At 42.8% G+C, this 27,944-nt stretch overlaps 2 protein-coding genes across 3 annotated transcripts in view; one reads left to right on the top strand and one right to left on the bottom strand.

Annotated features, from left to right (window-relative positions):
- The window catches only part of CFAP52 (cilia and flagella associated protein 52), a 62,526-nt gene extending 43,589 nt beyond the window's left edge, over nucleotides 1–18,937 (bottom strand). For both annotated transcript variants that reach the window (XM_060204431.1, XM_060204432.1), the window contains exons 1-4: nucleotides 18,849–18,937; nucleotides 9,736–9,935; nucleotides 9,220–9,356; nucleotides 2,276–2,404 (exon numbers count right to left, since the gene is read on the bottom strand). In XM_060204431.1, coding sequence (XP_060060414.1) covers nucleotides 2,276–2,404; nucleotides 9,220–9,356; nucleotides 9,736–9,935; nucleotides 18,849–18,918 — 536 coding nt within the window. In that variant the 5' untranslated portion in view covers nucleotides 18,919–18,937. The remainder of the gene's footprint in view (nucleotides 1–2,275; nucleotides 2,405–9,219; nucleotides 9,357–9,735; nucleotides 9,936–18,848) is intronic.
- Nucleotides 18,938–19,872: 935 nt separating this feature from the next.
- Nucleotides 19,873–27,944, top strand: part of STX8 (syntaxin 8) — a 292,040-nt gene continuing 283,968 nt past the window's right edge. The window contains exon 1 of the mRNA XM_060204904.1: nucleotides 19,873–19,992. Within this exon, the coding sequence (XP_060060887.1) occupies nucleotides 19,976–19,992 (17 nt within the window). The 5' untranslated portion in view covers nucleotides 19,873–19,975. The remainder of the gene's footprint in view (nucleotides 19,993–27,944) is intronic.

Below are 27,944 nucleotides of genomic sequence, written 5' to 3'. Positions count from 1 at the left end.
CAATCTACTGTAAAACATTAATTACCCAATAAATAAATTTTTAAAAAAGCATCTCTCTTCCTGTCTCCTCTTGATTTCTGTCTCTATCTAAAATAAATATATTTTAAAAAGTCATACAAAACAAAGCAAGTAAATACATAAAGACATAGAGAGGGTAAGACAGAGAGACAGAGAGAATAGAGATATGGTAGCACTGCTCTCCTGCTTGTGAAGCTTTCACCCCTGTAGACACTCCCATGTGACTGTTGGCTTGAACCCTGGTACTAGGGCATAGTAACTGTGCTCTATGGGGTGAGTTAACTTCCAGCCTGCAACCATTATGTCTACTCCCACTTCAATACCACTCCTTTTGACAGTGACTTTGCAGTAAAGTTTGAAGTTGGGGAGAATGGTGCCATGCTCCTTCTCTCTTTATTCTATGGAGGTTGCTTTAGCAAGTTGAGATCTGTGCTCGCTCCAGCAGCACATATACTAAAATTGGAATGATACAGAGAAGATTAGCAAGTTGAGATCTTTTGTGTGGTCCTAAGAAAATTTCACTGCTGTCTGTTTGATTTCCTTAAAGAATGCCCTTGGGATTTAATAAGTATTTTGAATGTACTCATTAAATAAAGTTTAAAAAAATCAAAAACCAAAATAACCAACTTTTCCATGACTTCCCCTACAGATTAACTTCCTTAATCATCAGTGTCATGTGAACTTAAGGGAGAGCTAAACAGGATTGTCGTAATTTTTTCTTGGTGTGAACTCAGGTTTTGACTCCTGGAGGAAGGATGTCCATGGACATTAGAACGGGAGAGGGCCGGTTAGGGTGAATCCTAACCCTAACCCTAACCCATTGCCTAAATAGATTCTGAGGATCATATTCACACACATACACATGCACATGCGCACATGCACACATACACAACAGAGAACTCTTCAATCTGTAATGAAAAGAAGAGCAGAGGGTAAGATAGCATAATGGTTATGCAAAGAGAATGCTGTCATTCTTGTTGGATAAGACAGAGAGAAATCAAGAGAGGAGGGGAAGACAGAGGGGCAGAGAAAGATAGACACCTGCAGACCTGCTTCACCCCTTGTGAAGCGAGCCCCCCGCCCCTGGAGCTGGGGGCTCGAACTGGAATCCTTACTCCTGTATTTGTGCTTTGCGCCATGTGGCTTAATCTGCTGTGCTACCACCTGGCCCCCAGCTGAAATGAATTTACCAGCTAAGAAGAAACTTTTTACTCCTATACATAAAGTTTTCAAATAACCACTTTTTTTTTTGAAAAGGCTGTAACAATTTTACTTGTTAAATTAAAAACATTTTATTAAGGAAATGTTGCTTTGTAAGGCTGTTGTCTTATGGGTACAAATAACTTTCAAACTATAACATTTTCTATCTTTTTATAACCAATAAACAAACCATTACTTTCTTTTTTAAGGAATTAATTTTGTTTTTAATATTTTTTTTTTCATTTTTATTATTGGATAGAGACAGAGAGAAATTGAGAGAGGAGGAGATAGAGAGGGAGAGAGACAGAGAGACAGACACCTGCAGCCCTGCTTCACCACTCATGAAGCTTTCTCCCTGCAGGTGGGACCAGGGACTTGAACTTGGGTATTTGCACACTGTAAAGTGTGCACTTAACCAGGTGTGCCACCACCTGGTCCCTTTCTTCCTTTTTTTTTGTTTTTCAGTGATTTAATATTGATTTACAAAATTATGGGACAATAGGGGCATAGATCCACACATATATGTATTTTCCCATTTCTTCCAAGGTCCTGCCCTCTCCTCCCCTCCAAGTCAAGTGTCACCCACTGACACTTCCGAATGTCCTTTCCTCTTCTCTCTCTGGGTTCTGATGGAATTGGCTAAAAGATGTTTTGGGGAAAGCATGTTTAATAACTAGAAAAGTCTGGGGGGGGGGGCAGGTGGTAGGGCAGTGGGTTAAGCACACATGGCGGGAAGCTCAAGACAAGGACCAGCATAAGGAAACCGGTTCCAGCCCCTGGCTCCTCACCTACGGGGGTTGTTGCTTCACAAGCGGTGAAGCAGGTCTGCAGATGTCTATCTTTCATGTTTCTCTCCCTGTCTCTGTCTTCCCCCTCCTTTCTCTCTGTCCTATCCAACAACAATGATAATAATAATGAGGGCAACAAAAGGGTCTGATGTGAGGTATTTTTCCAGGTTGAAAGACAACCCCTCCCCCCACGTTGGAATAAAGCTATTTTATGAAAAAGCTAACACAATGAATTTGGAGCTCTGAAAACCTCGACTGGAGACACATACTTTCCAGCAGTGACAAACATCTCGTCCCGGCACCTGGAGTAGTAGACTGTGGTGGCGTTTCCGACGTTGAGGCCCGCTGCAGGGCTGCCACAGATGGCTTCTTTCTGGGCTATGTTCCACACCACCACACTGTCAAATTGGAGGAAGCCAAAGAGTCAGGGGGATGTAACAAGCTTTCAAACTAAGCAGCAACCCTTTTAGTGGTTTAAAACCAGACCAATCACAAAAGAAAAATCAAACGAGTCACACTGATGCCCAGTATCTTAACAGCAGTGGCTACTGGGAGACAAGTACTAGTCATTCATTTATTCATTTATATTTATGTTTTTTAAAAATATTTATTTATTTATTCCCTTTTGTTGCCCTAGTTGTTTTATTGTTGTAGTTATTATTATTGTCATCGTTGTTGGATAGGTCAGAGAGAAATGGAGAGAGGAGGGGAAGACAGAGAGAGGGAGAGAAAGATAGACACCTGCAGACCTGCTTCACCGCCTGTGAAGCGATGCCCCTGTAGGTGGGGAGCCAGGGGCTTGAACCGGGATCCTTAGCCGGTCCTTGCGCTTTGTGTCACGTGCACTTAACCCGCTGCGCTACCGCCTGACTCCCTTAAATGTTTTTTAATTATCATTTATTTATTGCATAGAGACAGCTAGAAGTTGAGAGGAAGGGGGAGACAGAGAGAGAGAGAGAGAGAGAGGGAGACACCTACACTCCTACTGTCACCACTGGTGAAGCTTTTCCCCTGCAGGAGGGGACTGGGGACTTGAACCCTGGCCCTTGCACACTGTAACATGTGCGCTCAACCAGATACGCCCCCACCTGCCCCTGACAAGTGCTATTTACTAGGAGACCTTTGCACTCTGTTTTTAGCAGATACAAGCAATTGGAAGCCATCTAAGATTTTGAAGGAAATTATCATGAAGCTAGAAAAGTAGTAAGTGCAGTGAACAAGTCTATGCTAGAATAAAGATATTTCCAGATACTCGGGACATAGGAGTTTAGTAAGAACCTTTCTCAAGTGAAAAAATTTCTTGGGGAGTGGGGGGTAGACAGCATAATGTTTATGCAAAGAGACTCTCATGCCAGAGGCTCCAAAGTTCCAGGTTGAATCCCTCTAAACCACCATATGCCAGAGCCGAGCAGTGCTTTAGTCAAAATAAATAAATAAATAAATAAATAAAATAAAGCAGAGTGTTGTGAAATTTGATAGCATATCAGAATCGCTTGGGGGACTTGTCATAATAGAAGATGGACCATCTAGGGCAGGATTTCAGGTTTGGCTGACAATTACAAACTTTTTATTTGTGGTCCAAGAGGTGGTGCAGTGATAAAGCTTTGGACTCTCAAGCATGAGGTCCTGTGTTTGATCCCCAGCAGCACATGTGCCAGAGTGATGTCTGGTTCTTTCTCTCTCCTCCTATCTTTCTCATAAATAAATAAATAAAATCTTAAAAAAAAAAAAAAAGAATTTTTCATTTTCTTTTTTGAAAATATATACTTTTAAATCATTAATTAATTTATTTATTATTGGGTAGAGAGCAATTGAGAGGGGAGGGAGAGACTGAAGCAGAGGGACACTTGCATCCCTGCTTCACCATTTGTAAAGCTTTCTCCCTGCAGGTAGGGACCAGGGGCTTGAACCCTGGTCCTTATACACTTTAATGTGTGTGCTTAACCAGGTGTGACACTGCCTAGCTTCAGAACTTAATTTCCTTCCTTTGTCTCCCTCTTTCTTTCAGATTTTTTGTTGTTTGTATGTTTTTGTTTTTGTTTTTAACAGAGCACTGCTCATCTCTCGCTTATAATGGTGCTGGGGATTGAACCTGAGACCTTTGGCATCTCAGGCATGAAAATCTCTTTGCTTAACCATTGTGCTGTCTCCCCAGCCCTCTCTTTCAGATTTGTTTTTACTTATTTCACATAAAAGAGTTCCATGAGAAAAAGAGAAACCAGAGCACCATTCTGCATGCACAGAGTGGGTAGGCAGAACTGGTAACTTCAGGCACACAAGTCGTATGTGTTACCAGTTGGGCAATTTCCCCAGCTTTGAGAATTTAATTTTCTTTTTAAAATATATTTTATTTATTTTAATGAGGGTGGGGAGAGAGACTGACCAGAGCACTGTTCAGCTCAGGCAAAATCAAGATAGAAACAAAATTGGAGAGCTAGTGTAATAGTTACACATTAAAAATAGTTCACATCTTAGACTTCAAGGTCCCACTTTCAATCCCTGGCACCACCCAATTCCCTATTTCTGTCTCTACAAGAAAAAAATGGGGGCAGGGGAGACTGACTGGAGCTGTGGAGTCATTGCTCAAGCACTATGCTCCAGAGATAGCCCTGGTGGTCAAACAAACTCAAGTGTTTTGAGTAGAATGGATCTGCCCACAGGTTCGGGGGTGTTCAAAACCTGCAGAATCCCATCCTCACCAATTCCCTTATGTGGATCATTCAAGGACCAAACTCCAGAACGTTTTCATATTTCAAGGAAAAAGCAAGGCGCGCACAGAGAGAGAGAGAGAGAAAGAGAGAGAGAGAGAGAGAGAAAATGACACATGCACCTAAATATGCACAGACAAGGGAATTGAGTGTCCATATGCCATCACACAGAGCAACAAGATCAGAGCAGCCCACTAATGATGTTGAATGAAATTTGACAAGTGAATTATTTTTAAATCTTATAAAACATGAGGTCTCAGGGCAGGGTGGTGGTGCACCAGGCTAAAGCACACATAGTACGAACCTCAAGGACCCACACAAGGATCCTGGTTTGAGCCCCTGGCTCCCCATCTGTTGAGGGAAGGATGTCACTTCACAAGCAATGAAGCAGGTCTGTAGGTGTCTATCTTTTTCTCCACCTCTCTCCACCTCCTCTCTCAGTTTCTGTGTCCTATCCAATAAAACAAGAAAAAAAAAAAAAAAGGCCCCCAGGAGCAGTGGATTTGTAGTGTAGGCAGGCACCACGCCCCAGCGATAACCCTGGAGGCAAAAAGAAAAAAAAAAAACTTGAGGTGTTATTATTTCTCTTCTATTTCTATGACATTCCCATAGGAATATATACTATGTTGCCCTTCTTAATGTCACACTTTCAAATACCTTTTCCCTTACAATTTCATTTGTGTGTATTCTCTGCCTACGGAACTTGACTTTGTGAGTTCCTTGAGGAGGAAAGATTATGCCTTGATGAGACAAATAAGAAATGCCATCTCTGGGCCCAGGAAGATAGCATGGTGCTCAGGCCTTGCGTGCTGGCATTCCCAGGCTCCATGCCTGGCACTACAAATAGAGCAGAGCAGTGCTTTCAAGAAAATGCCACCTCTGTGGTCTGGGAGTAGCTCAGTGGATGAAGCGTTGGACTCTCAAGCATGAGGTCCCGAGTTCAATCCCCAGCAGCACATGTACCGAAGTGATGTCTGGTTCTTTCTCTCTCTTTCTCTCCTCTGGTTTTTCTCATGAATAAATAAATAAATAATAAGAATAAAGTAACTTCAAATTTAAAAAAATGACACTTCTAGAATCACACCATTAGGCTTGGGACTTGTCTCTTAGCTCTACTAGCTGGTGACTTCTACCATCAATTTCAACAGCTCCCACTTTGTGCAGTTGTTGTAAAGCTCAAATGAAGCTAATCCAACTAACATGCTCAGTGAACTCCAGTCAAAGAGTAAGCGCTCAAAAAAAAAAAAAAAAAAGAGCTGCTGTCTTTGATGGTGATGGATGAGGTGATGGCATTTCTCTTTTACAGAGCTAATTCTCAATTTAAGCTGCTCAGCAGTATCACCTGAGAAACTTTTATGACTCATAAGACTCAGGACAGTCCAAGCAAAGTCTCTGAAGGTGCAGCCAGGCATCAGTGGTTTTTAAAAAATATTTATTTATTTATTATTGGATAGAGACAGAGAAACTGAGAGAGGAGGGAGGTGATAGAAAGAGGGGGAGTTACTAGGGCATCATGGAATGTTCCTACTCATGACCACAGAATGTGAGCTCAGATCTAGAGGGGTGCAGAGGTCACACTGGCTCCTAAGCTAATTATGGGCCCTAGATCACATCAAATCAATGGGGTTTACAGTCAACAATATTTCTACCCCTTTCCCATATTAGGGAGCTACTCTCTTCCCTGATCCAGCTTTATAGTCCTTTTCCCAGCCGTGACATCATCTCCCCAGACAATAATTAGGATCCAATTCCAGGCTCAGGCAAAACAAACAAACAAACAAACAAAACACTAGTATAGCTACAGGCCCTTTGAAATATAGCTAAAATATGCCTAGTAGCTATCTACAAAATAGAGGACGCCCCCCCAACACTTCATCTGCACTATTCCAGCCTTTAGGTCCATGATTGATCAACAATTTGTTTGGCTTTGTATGTTAACCTCTTTTCTTCTTTTTTATTTTTATTTCTTTATTGGGGAATTAATGTTTTACATTAATTTACAGTAAATACAATAGTTTGTAAATGCATAACATTCCCCAGTTTCCCATATAATAATACAACCCCCACTATGTCCTCTATCATCCTTCATGGATCTGTTTTCTCCCCACCCACCCACCCCAGAGTCTTTAACTTTGGTGCGATATGCCAATTCCATTTCAGGTTCTACTTGTGTTTTCTTTTCTGATCTTGTTTTTCAACTTCTTCCTGAGAGTGAGATCATCCCATATTCATTGTTCTGTTTCTGACTTATTTCACTTAACATGAATTTTTCAAGATCCATCTGTTGGGTAGTATGCCACCTCCCCCTGGCTTCTGCTTAACCATATGCCTATATAGGGATTTACTGATCCAAAGCTTTGGTCTACTTACATAAATCACTTTTACATAAAGCACTCCAGGGCATTGGTGGTTCAGTGATAGGATTCTCGCCTGTTCCGCCCCCTCCTTGTCACACTCTGATTTTCACCAGTCACTTTTCTCTCCACCCTCTCTATATCACATCCTGTTTCCACCCTACTTGGAGAGTATAAAAACAGCTGCTCTTCTGATTAAAGACACTTGGAAATTGCTTTCCGGCTCCGAGAGTTCCAGAGTGTATCTCCTGCGGAAGTTGGTGCAGCACGAGTTCCTGATCCCTCTCCCACACAGCAGCCTAGATCAGCTCCAGTTGAGTTCTCTCCAACCCAGAGAGCACTAGCTCGGGAAGAAGTACCCTCAGGCTATCCCGGCATCCATCCAAGATCGGCTGAAAATGGTGAAGTCACCATTTTTTACAGCTGAGTAGTATTCCATTGTGTATATAGACCACAACTTGCTCAGCCACTCATCTGTTGTTGGACACCTGGGTTGCTTCCAGGTTTTGGCCATTACAAATTGTGCTGCCAAGAACATATGTGTACACAGATCTTTTTGGATGGATGTGTTGGGTTCCTTAGGATATATCCCCAGGAGGAGAATTGTAGGGTCATAGGGTAGGTCCATTTCTAGCCTTTTGAGAGTTCTCCAGACTGTTCTCCACAGAGGTTGGACCAATTGACATTCCCACCAGCAGTGTAGGAGGGTTCCTTTGACCCCACACCCTCTCCAGAATTTGCTGCTGTTATCTTTTCTGATGTGTGACATTCTCACAGGAGTGAAGTGGTAGGTATCTCATTGTTGTCTTTATTTGCATTTCTCTGACAATGAGACTTGGAGCATTTTTTCGTGTGTTTCTCAGCCTTTTGGATCTCTTCTGTGGTGAATATTCTGTCCAAGTCCTCCCCCATTTTTGGATGGGGTTATTTGTTGTCTTGTTGTTGAGTTTGGCAAGCTCTTTATATATGTTGGTTATTAAACTCTTGTCTGATGTATGGCATGTAAAGATCTTCTCCCATTCTGTGAGGGGTCTCTTGGTTTGGGTAGTGGTTTCTTTTGCTGTGAAGAAGCTTTTTAATTTGATATAGTCCCATAGGTTTATACTTGCCTTAGTCTTCTTTGTAATTGGATTCGTTTCATTGAAGATGTCTTTAAAATTTATGCAGAAAAGTGTTCTGCCAATATTTTCCTCTAAGTATCTGATAGTTTCTGGTCTAACATCCAAGTCCTTGATCCACTTGGAATTTACTTTTGTATTTGGTGAAATACAGTGATTCAGTTTCATTCTTCTGCATGTTTCAACCCATTGTTTCCAACACCATTTGTTGAAGAGACTCTGTTTTCCCCATTTAATAGTCTGGGCACCTTTGTCAAAGATTAGATGTCCATAGGTGTGGGGGTTAACTCTCTTTTCAACCACCAGGTTCCAGATGCTAGCATGATGCCGACCAGACTTCACTGGACAGACAACCCCACCAATGTGTCCTGGAGCTCCACTTCCCCGGAGCCCTTCCCCACTAGGGAAAGAGAAAGACAGGCTGGGAGTATGGATCGACCTGTCAATGCCCATGTTCAGCAGGGAAGCAATTATAGAAGCCAGACCTTCAACTTTCTGCATCCCACAATGATCTTGGGTCCATACTTCCAGAGGGTTAAAGAATAGGAAAGATATCAGGGGAGGGGATGGGATACAGAGGTCTGGTGATGGGAACTGTGCAAAGTTGTACCCCTCTTATCCTATGGTTTTGTCAGTGTTCCTTTTTATAAATAAAAAATAAAAAAAAGAAAGAGGGGGAGTTAGAAAGAAAGACAGATACCTGCAACCATGTCTCAACACTGATGAAGATTCCCCCCTGCTGGTGGGGACCAGGGGCTTGAACCTGGATTCTTGCACGCTGTAAAGTGAGTGCTTAACTAGTTGCACCACCGCCTGGCCCCTGGCATCAATGATTTTTGAAGGCTTCCCACCTCGCTGGGTTTCACTGTGCAGCAAGTGTAGAGGAACAGAATTATTATTTTTTTCTTTGCTGCTTTTCTTGCACTGTGCACAATCAAATATAGATGGGTCAAGATAAACTGCAAGAGGGGAGAATGTACTTGACGTGTCTAGAAAAATGGAGTGTGGGCAATAAGCACATTTAGTTTCTTACCTTCCATCATCTGGGCCTCCTAGTGATACTAAGTACAAATCATTTGGTGAAAAGGCCAGGGCTTCAATTTTGCCTTTGTGAAGAGACAGCCGAGTGATCAGCTCCCTTTTTTTATAGTCCCACAAAATGATGTCGGCCTGGGGCAAGAACACAGTGTCAGATCAGAGACAGGCTTTGAACGATCCAGAGGAGATAGCTAACCTCCCATTGCGGGGGTGGGGGGAGGACATAATCGGTAATGCCATTTTTCTATAAATTAGATCATGTCTTACAGACAGGAAAACAATAAAATGGAAAAAAATTACAAGGGGGAAAAAAAAAAAGCTGGGACTTTTGTTTCTGAGAATTATCAGCCACAAGCCTGTGGCTGATAACATCAAGTATGAAGGCACACCCACCCTGCATTTTTCCTTTCACGCTGACAGAATGAAAATAGTGGGCCTTTTTGTTTGTTTTGGGAGTAGAAAACGGGGCAACTCCAAATGAACTCCCAAGGAACTCATTTCAGTGGTTCACCTTGAAACCCATGAATGTGACCTGCCCAGAGGCAATGAAGGATCCATCCTGGGAGATGGACACGCAGGACACGTTGTTGTCATGGCCGTGTAGGAATTTCTGATCTTGGGTATTGATGGCCTGAATGAGGACTGTGCAGCCCAGAGGGTAAACCAGATGCTCTTGGTCGGGATGGCATTTCAAACCAGAGGGCACATGTCCTGAAAGAGATCAGAAGTAGTCCTAGAGGTCGGGTAGTGGCATACTCAGTTATATTACCATGTGCAAGGACCTGCGTTCAATCCTGCCAGCAGGGGGAAAGCTTCACTAGTAGTGAAGCAGGGCTGCAGGTGTTTATTCTTTCTCTCTCCTCTATCTCCTCCTCCCCTCTCAATTTCTTTCTGTATTTCCTTTTTTTTTTTTTTTAAGCAGAATGGGTTTATCTTTTTTAAAAATCTTTATTTATTTATTGGACAGAGACAGCCAGAAATTGAGTGGGGAGGGGTGATAGACAGGAAGAGAGACAGAGAAGACACCTACAGCCCAGCTTCACCACTCCTGAAGCTTTTCCCCCTGTAGGTGGGGAACAGGGGCTCATTGTAACATGTGTATTCAACCAAGTGTGCCACCACCCGGCCTCCGTCTCTATTTCCTATTAAGCTTAAAATAAAAATAATCAGGTGCAGAAGTAACTAGTGACTTAAGTACAAAAGAGAATGCTTTTGAATAAGCTTTAGTTCAACTCAAACAACTATGTGTCTGGGGGTGGTGGTGACAGGGAAGCAATTGCATAGTCCTTATTCCACTGTCAAGAATGTGGGTCTATTATATAGTTCTCAGGCTTGAATGTGTATCAGATTTTGAGGAGATCTGGTTAAAGTATAGATTCTGATTTTAGATCTTGGGTGAGGCCCAGAGTCTGCTCCCAAGGGATTCCAATGCTGGTCCGTAAACTTTGTATTGACAGCCAGAGGGCTGATTCTTGTCTTCCTAAAATGGGCTACCAGTCCACCTTAGGGAACCACATAGGTTTAGGGCAGAGATATTTCACCACCTCAGGTAAAAAAGGATATCTGCTTGATTCAGTCTGTCTCTGCCAGGCTCTCTGAAGAAGATAAGGGGAGAGGGGGAGAGAGCATAATTGTTATGCAAAGAGCCTCTCATGCCTGAGGCTCCAAAGTCCCAGATTCCCCAGGTTCAAGCCCCTCACACCACCATAAACCAGAGCTGAGCAGTGCTCTGGTTAAAAGAAAAAAAAAAAAAAAAGAGTCGGGCGGTGGTGCAGCAGGTTAAGCACATGTGGCGCAAAGCACAAAGACCGGCTTAAGGATCCCGGTTCAAGCCCCTGGCTCCCCACCTTCAGGGGAGTTGCTTCACAGGCAGTGAAGCAGGTCTGCAAGTATCTGTCTTTCTCTCCTCCCTCTGTCTTCCCCTCCTCTCTGTCTTCCCCTCCATTTCTCTCTGTCCTATCCAACAACAAGGACATTAATAACAACAACAATAATAACCACAACAATGTTAAACAAGGGCAACAAAAGGGAAAATAAATAAAAAATAAATATAAAATTTTTTTTTTAAAAGGTATGGGGGTGGTCCTCTGTTTTCCAAAGTTCTCCAAGAACCACACAACAATTACGACATGAATAGATAAAGCTTCTTCCTCATCATTCAACTTTGGTCAGATATTTTTGAGACTCATGTTTATTGTATGATGGAACTATCAAAGTGGGGTTGAGAAACTGGAAATCAAAATAATTTCTAGTAGATTGGTATAAAATGATTAAGGAAAATAACCTTTGTAACAATATATCATGTAGCTTTTATAAGAACAAGTCTACTTCCCCAAGAAATTGTTGGTCATTTCGGCAGGTCCCCTGCATTGCTTGATGCTGTGGTTTATTTACATAATCACTGTTTTGTCTGAGACCCACCCTGCCTGCAGGGCATTGGTTTAATCCCCACTGGTTAGATGGAAGCTTGCTACTTTCATGCTCCGCCCAGTCTCCTGGTCACTTCCTTTTTCCAACCTGCCACTTCCGTTGCAGAAGGTATAAAGGCAGATTCTTTTCTGATCAATAAAAGAGAGTTGCATTGTGTTCCTGCTCAGCCACAAGAGTTCCTGGTTCCTCCTCCATGATGCAACCCAACATGAAATCTAATTTTATGTTTTCCCCCGCCCCAGAATTCCCAATTTATCTTCAAAAATATCTCAGATATTTCCTTTTGTTTTTTCCCCCACCAGAGTTATTGCTGGGGCTCAGTGCTGCTGGCACTAGGAATCCACTGCTCCCAGTGGCCATTTTTTCCTCTTTTTTTTTTTCCTTTTCTTTTCTTGCTACTTTACTTTTACTTTAGAGGACAGAGAGAAATTGAAAGGGAAGGGGAGATTAAAAGGGAGATATATTTCTACCCAAAGATCCCTATTCTCATCTGCTCTGTTCCTACTTTTTTTTGTTTTCTGTTCATTAATCATTTTGTCCTGCTTTGTATCTTGCTGTCTTTCAGCCACCAAGTTGCAGATGCTATTATGAGTCTATCCTGACTTTCCTGGGCAGATGGCCTCACCCAGTGTGTATTGGAACCTCACTTCTCCAGTGCCCTACCCCACTAGGAAAAGGTAGAAACTTGCTGAGGGTATTTATCTACTTGCCAACACCCAAGTCTACTAGAGAAATTATTACAGAGGCCAGAACTCCCACCTTCTGCACACCAAAAATAACTTTGATCCATACTCCCAGTGGGGGAGAAATGATAGGAGGAAGATGACCAGAGGGCTCTGAACTCCAGCTCCACCAGGACCCAGAAGAAAGGAGGAAAAAGGGAGAGAGATTTGGATATAGCAATAGGTGTACATGTGACTTGTGAAGGAATAGAAGATGGGACCTTCAAAAAAGGAAGGGGGCCAAATATATACAAATATAGACATATGGTTGTAGAAATAATAGTTAACCTACATTTACAACCTTGGGGGAACTGCTGTAGCTTACAATGGAAGGACTGAGGATCCAGAGCTCTAGTGGTGGGAACAGTATGAAGTGGTACCCCTCTTATCTTGTAATTTTGTAAATCAATACTAAATCACTAACAATAAATAAGTAATAAAGAGAAAGTAGACACCTGCAGACCTGCTTCATTGCTCATAAAGAGTCCTTCCTGGGAGTTGGGAGATAGTGCAACAGGTTAAGTGCACATGGTGCAAAGCACAAGGACCGGCATAAGGATCCCGGTTCGAGCCCCTGGCTTCCCACCTGCAGGGGAGTCACTTCACAGGTGGTAAAGCAGGTCTGCAGGTGTCTGTCTTTCTCTCCCCCTCTCTGTCTACCCCTCCTCTCTCCATGTCTCTCTGTCCTACCCAACAACGAAGACATCATCAACAACAATAATAATTACAACAATAAAAAACAAGGGCAACAAAAGGGAATATATATATATATATATATATATATATATATATATATATATATATATATATCCTTCCTGCAGGTGGAGAGCAGGGGCTCTAACTCAGATCTTTGAGCATAGTGATATGTGTGCTTAACCCAAAGTGCCACCACCCAGCCCCCAGATAGTTCTTATTTTCTGTATTCCTGGCTATTTAAAACATTTTACTATTTCCTATTTATCAAGAGTCATAAATATTTACCCATGGGCAGGGGTAGATAGCATAATGATTATGCAAAGAAAGTCTCATACCTAAGGCTTTAAAGTCACAGGTTCAGTCTCCTGGGTACCAGCATAAGCCAGAGCTGACCAGTGCTCTTGTAATAAATACATAAACATACACACACATACACACACACACACACACACACACATTTTTTTACTAATGTAGTCTTCTCATCTTTCAATGAATTCTTCTTTTAACTATATTAATTTACTGTGTGTGATTCCAGTAGCTAAACAGTCTTGTTTTGCTCAAATGACCAAATGTATTTACTTAATAAATAATTTTCACTTTGTGATTGTTCCATTTTGTATATAATTTTCTTCTCATAATAATATTTTTTTGTTTCTTGGGGGTGATTTACACATATATGTTATTTATTTCTTATTCTAGACTCCTTATGTACAATCATATGACTATTCATATAGGAAACATGAGATTAGGTTCCTGCTTCACAGCATCTATAAACAACACATCCCATTGTTTCCAACACCATTTGTTGAAGAGACTCTGCTTCCCCCATGTAATAGTCTGGGCCCCTTTGTCAAAGATTAGATGTCCATAGGTGTGGGGCCTCATTTCTGGGCTCTCAATTCTATTCCACTGGTCAGTGTGTCTGTTCATGTTCCAGTACCAAGCAGTTTTGATGACAATGGCCCTATAATACAGTTTGAGATCTGGGAGTGTGATGCCTCCGGTTCTGTTCTTTTTTCTCAAGATTGTTTTGGCAATTCTAGGTCTTTTCTGGTTCCAGATAAACATTTGTAGCATTTGTTCTATTCTCCTAAAAAATGTGCTTGGGATCTTGATGGGGATAGCATTAAATTTATTGATGGCTCTGGGTAATATATTCATTTTGATGATGTTAATTCTTCCAACCCATGAGCATGGAATATCTTTCCACTTCTTTGTGTCTTTTTCAATTTCTTTGAGTAGTGACTCATAATTTTCAGTATACAAGTCTTTCACTTCTTTGGTTAGGTTTATTCCTAGATATTTTATTGTTTTTGTTGCTATAGAAAAAGGAACTGATTTCTGGATTTCAATTTCTTCTAACTTAGTGTTTGCATAGAGGAATGCCACTGACTTTTGAATGTTAATTTTATAGCCTGACACATTACTGTATTGCCTGATGATTTCCAAAAGCTTCTTGCTAGATTCCTTAGGTTTTTCCATGTATACTATCATGTCATCTGCAAATAAGGAGAGTTTGACTTCTTCTCTTCCAATCTGTATGCCTTTAATTCCTTGCTCCTGCCTGATTGCTATGGCAAGAACTTCCAACACTATGTTGAATAGTAATGGTGATAGTGGGCAGCCCTGTCTAGTACCTGATCTGAGGGGAAATGCTTCCAGTTTTTCACCATTGAGTATGATGTTGGCTGTAGGTTTGCTATATATAGACTCCACTATCTTCAGGAATTTTCCATCTATTCCTATTTTTTGTAGTGTTTTGATCATAAAGGGATGTTGTATTTTGTCAAAGGCTTTCTCTGCATCTATTGATATGACCATGTGGTTTTTGGTCTTGCTTTTGTTGATGTGGTGGATCACATTGATTGATTTACGTATATTAAACCAACCTTGCATGCCTGGGATAAACCCCACTTGGTCATGATGAACAATCTTTTTGATATACTGCTGTATCCGGTTGGCTAGAATTTTGTTCTAATCTTTGACAAAGGGGCCCAGACTATTACATGGGGAAAGCAGAGTCTCTTCAACAAATGGTGTTGGAAACAATGGGTTGAAACATGCAGAAGAATGAAGCTGAATCACTCTATTTCACCAAATACAAAAGTAAATTCCAAGTGGATCAAGGACTTGGATGTTAGACCAGAAACTATCAGATACTTAGAGGAAAATATTGGAAGAACTTTTTTCCGCATAAATTTTAAAGACATTTTCAATGAAACGAATCCAATTACAAGGAAGACTAAGGCAAGTATAAACCTATGGGACTACATCAAATTAAAAAGCTTCTTCACAGCAAAAGAAACCACTACCCAAATCAAGAGACCCCTCACAGAATGGGAGAAGATCTTTACATGCCATACATCAGATAAGAGTTTAATAACCAACATATATAAAGAGCTTACCAGACTCAACAACAAGACAACAAATAACCCCATCCAAAAATGGGGGGAGGAATTGGACAGAATATTCACCACAGAAGAAATCCAAAAGGCCGAGAAACACATGAAAAAATGCTCCAAGTCTCTGATTGTCAGAGAAATGCAAATCAAGACAACAATGAGATATCACTTCACTCCTGTGAGAATGTCACACATCAGAAAAGGTAACAGCAGCAAATGCTGGAGAGGGTGTGGGGTCAAAGGAACCCTCCTGCACTGCTGGTGGGAATGTCAATTGGTCCAACCTCTGTGGAGAACAGTCTGGAGAACTCTCAGAAGGCTAGAAATGGACCTACCCTATGACCCTGCAATTCCCCTCCTGGGGATATATCCTAAGGAACCCAACACATCCATCCAAAAAGATCTGTGTACACATATGTTCTTGGCAGCACAATTTGTAATAGCCAAAACCTGGAAGCAACCCAGGTGTCCAACAACAGATGAGTGGCTGAGCAAGTTGTGGTCTATATACACAATGGAATACTACTCAGCTGTAAAAAATGGTGACTTCACCGTTTTCAGCCGATCTTGGATGGACCTTGAAAAAATCATGTTGAGTGAAATAAGTCAGAAACAGAAGGATGAATATGCGATGATCTCACTCTCAGGCCGAAGTTGAAAAACAAGATTAGAAAAGAAAACACAAGTCGAACCTGAAATGGAATTGGAGTATTACACCAAAGTAAAAGACTCTGGGGTGGGTGGGTGGGTGGGGAGAATACAGGTCCATGAAAAATGATGAATGAAATAGTGGGGGTTGTATTGCTAAATGGGAATCTGGGGAATAATAAAAAGAAAAAAAAAAAAAAAAAACACATCCAGAGAGATCAAGGACCTAAGTGTGAAACACAAGATGCAAGGAGCTCATGCTTGAGAGTCTAATACTTTAGTGGTCTGGGAGATGGTACAGTGGATAAAGCACTGGACTCTTAAGCATGAGGTCTTGAGTTCAATCCCCAGAAGCACTTGTACCAGAGTGATGTTTGGTTCTTTCTCTCTGTCCTCCTATTTTTCTCATTAATAAATAAATAAAATCTTGAGAGAGAGACACTAATACTTTATCCACCATGCCACCTCCTGGACCACAATGAGTACTTTTCTTCTGCCCATACATATATACACTGGATATCCCCTCCTGTCTTTGCTCTCTTTCAACACAGACACATATGTGCACACACACTTTATTTAATTATAATAGGCTCATACTCTGTAGACCGATTAGTTAGTCGCATTTTCCATTTAATCTATCTTTGACATCTTTCCTTGTTATCTCATACAAATTTTTCTAATTTCTCTTAAGGGATCTGTAAGCATTTTCTTGTACAATAGGACTACAACTGGGGCTGGGTGGTGGTGCACCTGGTTGAGCACACATGTCACAATGCACAAGGACCCAGGTTTGAGCCCCCAGTCCCCACTTGCAGGGAAAAAGATTTGCGAGTGGTGAAGCAGGGCTGCAGGTGTCTCTCTCGCTCTTCCTCTCTATCTCCCCCTTCTCTTTCAATTTCTGATTATGTGTCCAATTAAGTAAAGGTAATAAAACATTTTAAAAAGAACTACAACTAAAAAAAAACTAGTGGAATGAAAATAACATAATATCAAGACCAACCATTTAAAAGCAAGAGGGGATAAGTGTTGGAGAGGATGTGGAGAGAGAGGCACTGCTACACTGCTGGTGGGATTGCAAACTGGTGCAGCTGTTATGGAGAACAGTGTAGAGAATCCTTGAACAAATACGAATGGAAATGCCATACGATCCAGCGATTCCACTCCTAGGCATTTACCCAAAAGATATAATAACACTCGGGAGTCGGGGGGGTAGCGCAGCGGGTTAAGTACACGTGTTGCGAAGTGCAAGGACCTGCTGAAGGATCCCAGTTGGAGTCCCGGGCTCCCCACCTGCAGGGGAGTCGCTTCACAGGCAGTGAAGCAGGTCTGCAGGTGTCTTTCTCCCTCCTCTGTCTTCCCCTCCTCTCTCCATTTCTTTCTGTCCTATCTTACAATGAGGACATCAATAACAACAATAATAACTAAAACAATAAACAAGGGCAACAAAAGGGAAAATAAGTACATATTAAAGTTGTTTTTAATTATCTTTATTTATTTATTAGATAGAGACAGCCGGAAATTGAGAGGAAGTAGGAGATAGGGAGAGAAAGAGACACCTGCAGACCTGCTTCACTACTTGTGAAGCTTTTTTTGGGGGGAGACCAGGGTCTTGAACCTGGGTCCTTGCCCATTGTAATGTGTGCACTTAACCAGGTGTGCTACCACTTAGCCCTTCATACTTCATTTTTTAAGTTATTATTATTACTACTAATATTTTATTTTTTACCAGAGCACTGCTCAGCTCTGGCTGATGCTGATGCAGGGGATTGAACCTGGGATTTTGGAGCCTTAGGCAGAGTGTTTCTTTGCATAACCATTATGCTATCTACTCTCCGCCTACATTTCATTTTTTAAAAAATTTTAAATATTTATTTATTTATTATTGGGTAGAGACAGCCAGAAATTGAGAGAGGAGGGAAGACAGAAAGGGAGAGAGAAACAGAGACACCAGCAGCCCTGCTTCACCACTTGTGAAGCTTTCTCCCTGCAGGTGGGGACCAGGGACTTGAACCCGGGTCTTTGTGCCCTGTAATGTGAGCACCCAAAACACTTCATCTTTTAAAGTTTAATTTTTCCCTAAAATTAATACACTTTTTTAAACCTTCAAAACCAAACCAAACCAGATAGCATTTTCCTTTTAATACGCAAAACGACTGGCAGTCATAAGATTTGTGTCAAAGGACCGGGCCTGCTCTAACCAAAGAAACTCTCTTCTCCAGCTCCCCTTGGAGTCCTCTTCCCCATTTCTGTCTACCTCTCACCATCAGAATCCTGTTGGGTTGGAGATTATTCCCTGAAGTAGTTGCTCAAATGTTTACTTCCCAAGCCTTTCTCAGGGGCACATTGACTGCTTTGACATGAACTGTCTTAGCTGTTCCCCGGGCACGACACTGCCAATCTCCGGTGGATGGACAGCATTGCACAGCAGAAGCAGGGGAGGACTGATCCTGTGGCAGAAGGGTTACAGCCTCCGATGCTCATTCACTCGGTTTAGAAGGCACTCAATCCCATCTAGGTGCTTGGAAAACCCATCCCACTCTCTAAGGCTTGGAACAAGGAAGTGACTGTCCTGGGATATTAATCAGAAGAGGCTACCACACCTCATACCGGGGTTCCTATGAATGCTCCCTACCATAACTTAGGGTACCTGCCAGGGTCCCTTCCTGGTTTGTTACACGTTCCTGGGGTTCCTAAACCACCCGCACCAGACATGCTCGGAACCTCACCATTGAAACCAATCACCGCTTCAAGCTGCAGTTCCGTCACTTCGGCCTTGGGCTTAATTGGCTCCTCCATCACTAACTTTCCTTTTCCTACTAACCCACCAGCGCTGTCGCGTCTTCTGGTCGTTATGGCAACGGGCCTGCGCATGCGCGCCAGACCTAAGTCTGCGCTAAATCCGGATTCAAAGTGGAGGGAAGTCTTCTGTTTTTCTTGGTTATTTCTCAGAAATTTTCGAGTGCACCAAATGCAAAGAATTTATTCTCTCCAACAAGGGCAACAAAATTGAAAATAAATAAATAAATATTAAAACTATTTTTTTTAAAAAGAATTTATTCTCTCTTCTCTCCTGTAAAGAGACCTTTTGGGTAAACTATAATCAGCAAGCACCAAATGACTTTAGCAATTCAACGGAAGAGTGATACTAATGGGAAAGCTGCTATAAAATACATAATTGGGTGGTCTGGGAGGTGGCGCAGTGGATAAAGCATTGGACTCTCAAGCATGAAGTCCTGAGTTCAATCCCTGGCAGTACCTGTACTAGAGTGCTTGCTCTCTGGTTCGTTCTCTCTTCCTGCCTTTCTTATGAATAAATAATGAAAGAATCTTAAAATAAAATATACAGTTGACCCTTGTTTGGCGTATGATTTAATCCTTTTGAAACTTCACCGAAGTAAAATTTCCAGGTAAAATCTACTTAAAACGAATTTTTAGTAATTTTAGTAAATTTATACCGCGCCCCCTCCCCCCACACAACGATCACTACAATCCAGTTTTTGTTTGTTGCTTTTATTTTAAACAGGATCAAATTTTAAGTAACTAAAAAAAAAATTTTTTTTTAAATAACTGTTAGGGGTCCTGAGATTATTTACACAGCAACAAATGTATTTCAGTTGCGTACACTTGTGGCCCGCGTCGTTTAGAGTGCTCCAACCTACTACGGTCTTGGGTCGTGTTTTCCTACAATGATCGACTCGCTCGTTATTATTTTTGAGCTCCTGGTATCTGGGCGCTTGGCGGACGCGGGTTTTCCGGTTTCGCGGCGGCCGACCTGCGCGGTGTGAGCCGCACGAGCCGCCGTAGTCAGCTGCGGCGAGCAGGAAGTGTCCCGGGAGCGAGCGGCAGCTGCAGGATGGCACCAGATCCCTGGTGGGTGAGCCCGTGCAAGGGCGGCTGCGTGTCTGCAAGGCCCTTGCGGGGAGGAGGGGAGGAGGGAAGGAGGGGAGGAGCGGGGGAGCGGGGGTCGCTCAGGCCTCGGGGCTGGGGGTCTTTCGGTGGAGGCCAGCGGCGCAGACCCATGCCCTCTGCCGCATCCCACCGCGTTCGGGGTGTCTGGGAGGGAGACCTGGTAGACACCTGGGGGAGCTGCGGACGAGTGTGACTTTCTTTAAAACTTACTTAATTTTGATAGGACAGAGAGAAATTGAGAGGGAAGGGGGATAGAAAGGGAAAGCGCGCGCGCGCGCACACACACGGACTGGGGGCTTGAACCCAGGTCCTTGTGCTGCTGCTGCTGCTGCTGCTGCTGCTGCTGCTGCTGCTTCTTCTTCTTCTTCTTCTTCTTCTTCTTCTTCTTCTTCTTCTTCTTCTTCTTCTTCTTCTTCTTCTTCTTCTCCTCCCCCTCCCCCTCCCCCTCCCCCTCCCCCTCCCCCTCCTCCCCCTCCCCCTCCCCCTCCCCCTCCTCCCCCTCCTCCCCCTCCCCCTCCCCCTCCTCCCCCTCCCCTCCTCCCCCTCCTCCCCCTCCCCCTCCTCCCCTCCCCCTCCCCCTCCCCCTCCTCCTCCCTCCTCCTTCTTCTTCTAGCGTTTGCCCTTCTTCCGTAGCCAGTCAACAGCATCAGGTTGAAAGCTGTCAGGAGCTGCTTGTTGCTGGCTTTGAAAGTGACTGGGATCCATGTGGATTCAGTCGGAAGGATCGTCAGTTTCCCCAATGAGTGGGTCCTCACGGGATGCACCACGAGAAGGTCGATCCAATGCAACCTTAATGTGTACACTTAACCAGGCGCGCCTGGACCCCAGTGACGACTTTTTTACAATTTTTAAAATTATTTATTTATTCCCTTTTGTTGTCCTTGTTTTATTGTTGTAGTTATTTTTGATGTCTTTGTTGGATAAGACAGAAATGGAGAGAGAAGGGGAAGACAGAGGGGGAGAGAAAGACAGACACCAGCAGACCTGCTTCACCGCCTGTGAAGTGACTCCCCTGCAGGTGGGGAGCTGGGGGCTCAAACCCGGATCCTTAACTCCTGTCCTTGCGCTTTGCACCACCTGCGCTTAACCCGCTGCGCTACCGCCGGATTCCTCCCAGTAGTGACCTCTTAATGTCCTTTTCTGGCTGCGTTTCCCCCGGGAGATTTCCCGTCCATCCCACTTGGCAATAGGCTGCGACAAGCTCCCTTGGATGCCTGTGAAAGTGAACTGGGAGTAACTTTTTTTTTTTTTTTTTTTTTTTTGTGGCATGCCCCCTTTATTTCACTGTGGAAAAAAATGAGGCTCAGAATTCATGGTCATTAACTTGTTAGCAACTAGTTGGTTCCAGTACCTAGGTTTTAGTGCCCCCACCCCTTCAAAATTTTTGTGGGATCTCTATGGAAAATTACGTGCTATGGGCCAGGCGGTGGCACACCTGCTTATACGCTCACATTACAGTCTGCAAAGACCCCAGGTTCAAGCCCCCTGGTCCCCACCTGCAGGAGGAAAGCTTCACAAGCTGTCTCTCTCTCTCTTTTTTTTTTTTTTTACCAGAGCACTGATCAGCTCTGGTTTATGGTGGTGCAGGGGATTGAACCTGGGACTCTGGAGCCTCAGGCATGAGAGTTTGTTTGCATAACCATTATGCTATCTACCCTGCCCTCTCTATTTCCTTTGTCTCTTCTCCCCCTCAGTTTCTGTCTGTCTCTATCCAATAATAAAGAAAGGAAGGAAAATTAAGTGCTTGTTTATTCACTATTTTATTTTAATTTGTCATTTATTATTTTAAAAATATTTTATTTATTTATTGCATAGAGACAGAGAAATCAAGAGGGAAGGAGGAGGCCAGGCAATGGCACACCTGGTTAAGCACACATATCACAGTGCTCAAGGACCCAGGTTCAAGCCCTTGGCCCCCATGGGCCTGCAGGGTGAAAACTTCAAGAGTGGTGAAGCAGGGCTACAGGTGTCTCTGTCTCTCTCCCTCTCTATCTCTTCTCCCTCTCAGTTTCTCTATCTAATAATAAATTTAAAGTATTTTTTTAAAAAAATTTTTATATTTATTTATTTCCCCTTTTGCCTTTTTTTTTTTTAATTGTTGAATTGATGTAGTCATTGCACAGGACAGAGAGAAATGGAGAGAGGAGGGAAAGACAGACACCTGCAAACCTGCTTCACCGCCTGTGAAGCGACTCCCCTGCAGGTGGGGAGCCAGGGGCTTGAACCGGGATCTTTACACTGACCTTGCATGCTTTGCTCCACCTTAAAGTATTTTTTTTTTTAAAAAAAGGGGAGGAAAAGGCAAGAGGGAGCGTGTGAAGTTTTCCCCTTGCTGGACTGGGGGTTTGAACCCTGGTCCTTGTGCATTCTAGTGTGCACTTCACCCTTATAAAACAATTCAATAGAAAACTGTTTCTGTAGCAGCAGCTGATATAGTATAAACATGAAATAATAACTACAAATAGCCGATAGCTGTGATTTATTCATCAATTTAGTCCCCAGGACAGGATAGTGACAAAGACACTCCTAGCAGACCCCAAGGGACATAATGCTATCACATGTCAGCTTGAGTTTTTATTTTTAATAAAAAAAACATGACTCTAAAGTTCTTGCCAGAATATATATATTTTATGTTGGCATTTTTACCATAGTCTACAATTGATTAAATCACCGACAGTCTGGATAATTGGAGAATGGATTGCAAAGTCAAAATATCTAGGTTGTCTTAGCCACTGGCTCAGACAGTGAAACATTTTTTTTTTGGGGGGGGGGCAATTTTTAAAATTATCTTTATTTATTTCTTGGATAGAGACATCCAGAAATCAAGAGGGAAGAGGGGGATCGAGAGGGAGAAAGATAGAGAAGACACCTGCAGCCCTTCTTCATCACTCACAAAGCTTTGCCTCTACATGTGGGGGCCAAGGACTTGAATCCGGGTCCTTGCACATTGTAACATGAGTGCTCAACCAAGTGTGTCACCACCTGGCCCTTTAGCTGAAAATTTTTTCCCACTCACTTTTAACAATCATATACATCTTGATAGAAACTTTAGGAAATACTGAATTTTTGCTTGGAAAAGCAACACATCCCTAGCTCCATCATTTGAAATGATATATATTATTGATTTTTATGTATTTAATTTTTTATTTATAAAAAGGAAACATTGACTAAACCATAGGATAAGAAGGGCACAACTTCACACAATTCCCACCACCAGAACTCTGTATTCCATTCCCTCCTCTGACAGCGTTCCTATTCTTTAATCCTCTGGGAGTATGGACCCAAGGTCATTATAGGATGCAGAAGGTGGAAGATCTGGCTTCTGTAATTGCTTCTCTGCTGAACATGGGCATTGACAGATCGATCCATACTCCCAGCCTGTCTTTCTCTTTCCCTAATGGGACGGGGTTCTGGGGAAGCAGGGATCCAGGACATATTGTTGGGGTTGTCTGTCCAGGAAAGTCTGGTTGGTATCATGCTGGCATCTGGAACCTGGTGGTTGAAAAGAGAGTTAACATACAAAGCCAAACAAATTGTTGACCAATCTATATTAAATTAATGCTGGGCTAGCTTCGCAGGCCGGAGACAGATGACCAGGGACTCATGGCTGAGTGGGATGCAGTTCAATCTTTATTGAGCGGGAATGCAGTGCAATCTATCTAATCTCTACTCATTAGAAAATCCTGTCCTTTATATCTCCTGAGGCGGAAGTGTCAGGTCAGAAGAGGAAGCACATAGGATAGGGAGTGGGGAGAAGGAAAAAGCTCACGCACTCAGAAGTATCAAGCTTGCATCTAACCAGTGGGGATTAAACCAATGGCCTGTAGGCAGGGCGGTTCTCAGGTAAAGCAGTGATTATGTAAATAGACCACAGTGTTAAGCAATGCAAGCAAACCTAACATGATGATCAAAACAGAAGGGGTCTTAGAAGCAGACCAGCAAATTAATTAAAAAAAATTTTTTTTTAAATTTATTGGATAGAGACAGCCAGAAATCGAGAAGAAGGGGGATAAAGAGAGGGAGAGAAAGAGAGACAGCGAGATACCTGCAGCACTGCTTCACCGTTTGTGAAGCTTTCCTCCTATAGGTGGGCACGAGGGACTTCAACCTGGGTCCTTGTGTACTGTAACATACACACTCAACCAGGTGCATCACACCCAGGTCCTCTGAACTCTCTTTAAATGCTGTCTATTTCTACCACAAACCCATCCTCTAGCTCTGTCCCTTGCAGTTAATAAATACTCCTGTGGAACTTCTGAAAAGATGGAGAAGTGTTCTGTTCGTCTTTCTTTACTCTAATTCCCAATTATTTATGCAAACTGAACTCAGGTTATTTTTCCTAAACTCATACTTTTGGCACTATGCTCCATATCTTGAGGTTAATGGTTCATACACTTCACTGAGATTGGAATCACCTGGGAGGAACTTTTAATATATTTTTTAAAAATTATGTGGGAAGTAATGCTCTGTAGTATAGTTGTTAGCATGTGGATGCAATGTTTTTATTATTTATTTATTTATTTATTTATTTATTTTTTATCAGAGCACTGATTAGCTCTGGCTTCTGGTGGTGCATTTTTTTTCCATGTCTGTTGACTATCTGGGTATCTTTGGTGAAGAGTCTATCTGTGTTCTCCACCCACTTTTAAATTATTATTGTTGTTTTTGTGTTGTTTGTTTTTACTGAGTTCTTTATATGTTTTGGTTACTAGCCCTTGGTCTGATGTTTGAGATGGTAAAGATTTTCTCTCACTCAGTAGGGTGTCTTTCTGATTTGGTTCCTTTTGTTGTATAGAACCTTTTAAAAAATATATATAACTGGCATACTTTAGTGATGACTCTTTAGTCATTACTAGGCCACCCCATCAGCTGGGGCCCTATTTGGGGAGTCCTGAGATTCCCAAACAGACATGATGGGCCCTCAACTTGGATCAACAACGGTAGATAATGTTCCATCCTCCAAAGAGAGGCTGGACAACATACTTGATGCTACACCTGAGGAAGATGGGTCCTGATACTGGGGCAGCTTGGAACATTCCTACTTATGATCACAGAATGTGAGTTTAGATCTACAGGGATGCAGAGGTCACATAGGCTCCTAAGCTGAATATGGGCCTCAGACCAAATCAAATCGATGGGGTTTACAGTCAACAATATTTATACCCCTTTCCCATATTAGGGAGCTATTCTCTTCCCTGATCCAGCTTTCTGTCCCTTTTCCAGCCATGACATCATCTCCCCAGACAATAACTTGGATCCACCTGCATATCAGATTTCAGGCTCAGAAAAACAAACAAACAAAAAACTAGTATAGCCACAGGCCCTTTGGAATATAACTAAAATATGCCTACTAGCTATCTACAAAATGGAAGACCCCCCCCCCCCAACTCTTCATCTGCACTATTCCAGCCTTTAGGTCCATGATTGTTCAACAATTTGTTTGGCTTTGTATGTTAACTCTCAGCCACCAGGTTCCAGATGCTAGCATGATGCCCACTAGACTTCCCTGGACAGACTATCCCACCAATGTGTCCTGGAGCTCCACTTCCTCAGAGCCCCACCCCACAAGGAAAAGAGAGGCAGGCTGGGAGTTTGGATTGACCTGTCAATGCCCATGTTCATCGGGGAAGCAATTACAGAAGCCAGACCTTCCACCTTCTGCATCCCACAATGACCTTGGGTCCATACTCCCAGCAGGTTAAAGACTAGGAAAGCTATCAGGGGAGGGGATGGGATACGGAGTTCTGGGGGTGGGAATTGTGTGGAGTTGTGCCCCTCTTTGAAATATTAATTTTATTTATTTATTCCCTTTTGTTGCCCTTGTTGTTTTATTGTTGTAGTTATTATTGTTGTTGTCGTTGTTGGATAGGACAGAGAGAAATGGAGAGAGGAGGGGAAGACAGAGAGGAGGAGAGAAAGACAGACACCTGCAGACCTGCTTCACCGCCTGTGAAGCGACTCCCCTGCGGGTGGGGAGCCGTGGTTCAAACCGGGATCCTTATGCCGGTCCTTGTGCTTTGCGCCACCTGCGCTTAACCCGCCACGCTGCAGCCCGACTCCTGAGTTGTGCCCCTCTTATCCTATGGTTTAGTCAGTGTCTCTTTTTATAAATAAAAAAAAAATAAAAAGAGAAAAAAAATTATTTATTATTGGATAGAGACAGAGAAGGAATTGAGAAGGGAGGGGGAGATAGGGAGAGAGACACCTGCATCCCTGCTTTCCCATTTGTGAAGCTTTCCCTCTGCAGGTGGGAACCAGGGACTTGAACTTGCATTCTTGTGTGTTGTAATGTGAGCACTTAACCAGGTGCACCACTGTTTTTAGTCTGCCCTGGGGAGATGGTTTAATGGTTATGCAAAAAAGCCTTTCATGCCTGAGGCACTGGACGGCTCAGGCTCAGGCTTAATCCTCAGCGCTGCCATGAGCCTGAGGTGAGCAGTGCTCTGGTATAAAACAAAAACAAAAGCCAAAGAGGGTTTGGAGGGAACATTTTTCAGTTGGCTGTAGTCTCATTGGTCGATTGTGACTTCTGTTTTCCTTGCTGCCGGCCCTCCTAATGTCCAGGTCAAACACCAGGCATATTTAATCAGCTGTAGATGGAGCCAAGAATGCTTTTGTTGATGTTGCTTTATTTCATTTTTTTAGATTCCCCAGTTAATCTTCTAGATCGCAGACTTCCAGAAGCAGTGCTCTTTGGGAGTTAAGTGAGAACGTGAGGATGGGTGGCTAGACATGGGGTTCTCCCCAGCTGTGTGTCCTTGAGCAATTCATATAACCTCTTCAAGGTATCAAACTGTCCTTTGCCGCTCCAACTTTTTCTCTGAAGCCGGACCTCATTAGGCTGCTGTTGATGGCTCGGCAGAAAGAAGCTTCTATTCAATTCATCTTTCCCATCTTGTCCTTTGCCCTCCTACCCAAGGCCACAGCTCAACCAAAAGTGACACATCGTGCTCCCTTCATCCCTGTTTGTCCCTGGTGCCTTTTGCCATGTCTGGAAGCTGCTCCTGCCAGCTGCCAGCGTTAGAAGCTGCCTGTGCCTCAAAGCTCAGCCTAAGATGTAACCTTGCGGCCCAGCTCTGTCAGGTTTGAGTGCTTCTGACCTCCAAGAATACGTAAGCACTTATATCCCACATTTGCTAAGTAGAACCGTAGAGTCATTGTCATAAATGACAATATGGAAGAGAAAAAGGGCAACATCTATGTCATAGTCGGCTCTAGGACCCAGTTTTTTTTCTTTTCTTTTTTTTTTTTTCAAAGATTTTATTTATTTATTTGTGAAGAAAGATAGGAGGAGAGAAAGAGAGAGAAAGAACCAGACATCACTCTGGTACCTGCACTGTCGGGGACTGAACTTGGGACCTCACGCTTGCGAGTCCAATGCTTTACCCACAGTGCCACCTCCTGAACCACGGTCCCAATTTTTAAAAATTAGTGATTTTTACTAGAGCACTGCTCAGCTCTGGCTATGGTGCTACAGAGGGTGTTGAATTTGGGACCTTTGGTGCCTCAGGCATGCTTTTTTTTTTTTTTTTTGCATAACCATTATGCTGTCTACTCAGCCCAGGACCCAATTTTTATATCAGCCTGCCTCCTGTTCTCTTACTTATGTGTTATCTTATATCATCTGCTCATTTTTCATATCCCTGGACAAATAAATACTATATGTGTGTAGTGCTGAGAGGGTGAAGAAGTGTCCTACCTCACAGGATCCTTAAGACGCTTCATATGTTCCTATGTGCCCACCCCCCCACCCCCGCTTCTTTTCCTTATTTTTTGAGTTCCGCCTATGAGTGAGATCATCTGCTCTCCATCCTTCTCTTTGGCTTATTTTACCTAATGTGATCTTAACATAGTAACTTACCTCGATTCCTTTAAGTTGCATCCAAGCAGAGGCTAAGGAGATGACTGAATGT

This window comes from Erinaceus europaeus, chromosome 12 (assembly GCF_950295315.1).
Source record: "Erinaceus europaeus chromosome 12, mEriEur2.1, whole genome shotgun sequence".
In the NCBI taxonomy this organism is placed as follows: domain Eukaryota; kingdom Metazoa; phylum Chordata; class Mammalia; order Eulipotyphla; family Erinaceidae; genus Erinaceus; species Erinaceus europaeus.
The sequence above is the reverse complement of the archived record's forward strand: the minus strand, read 5'-3'. Positions and strand labels throughout refer to the sequence as shown.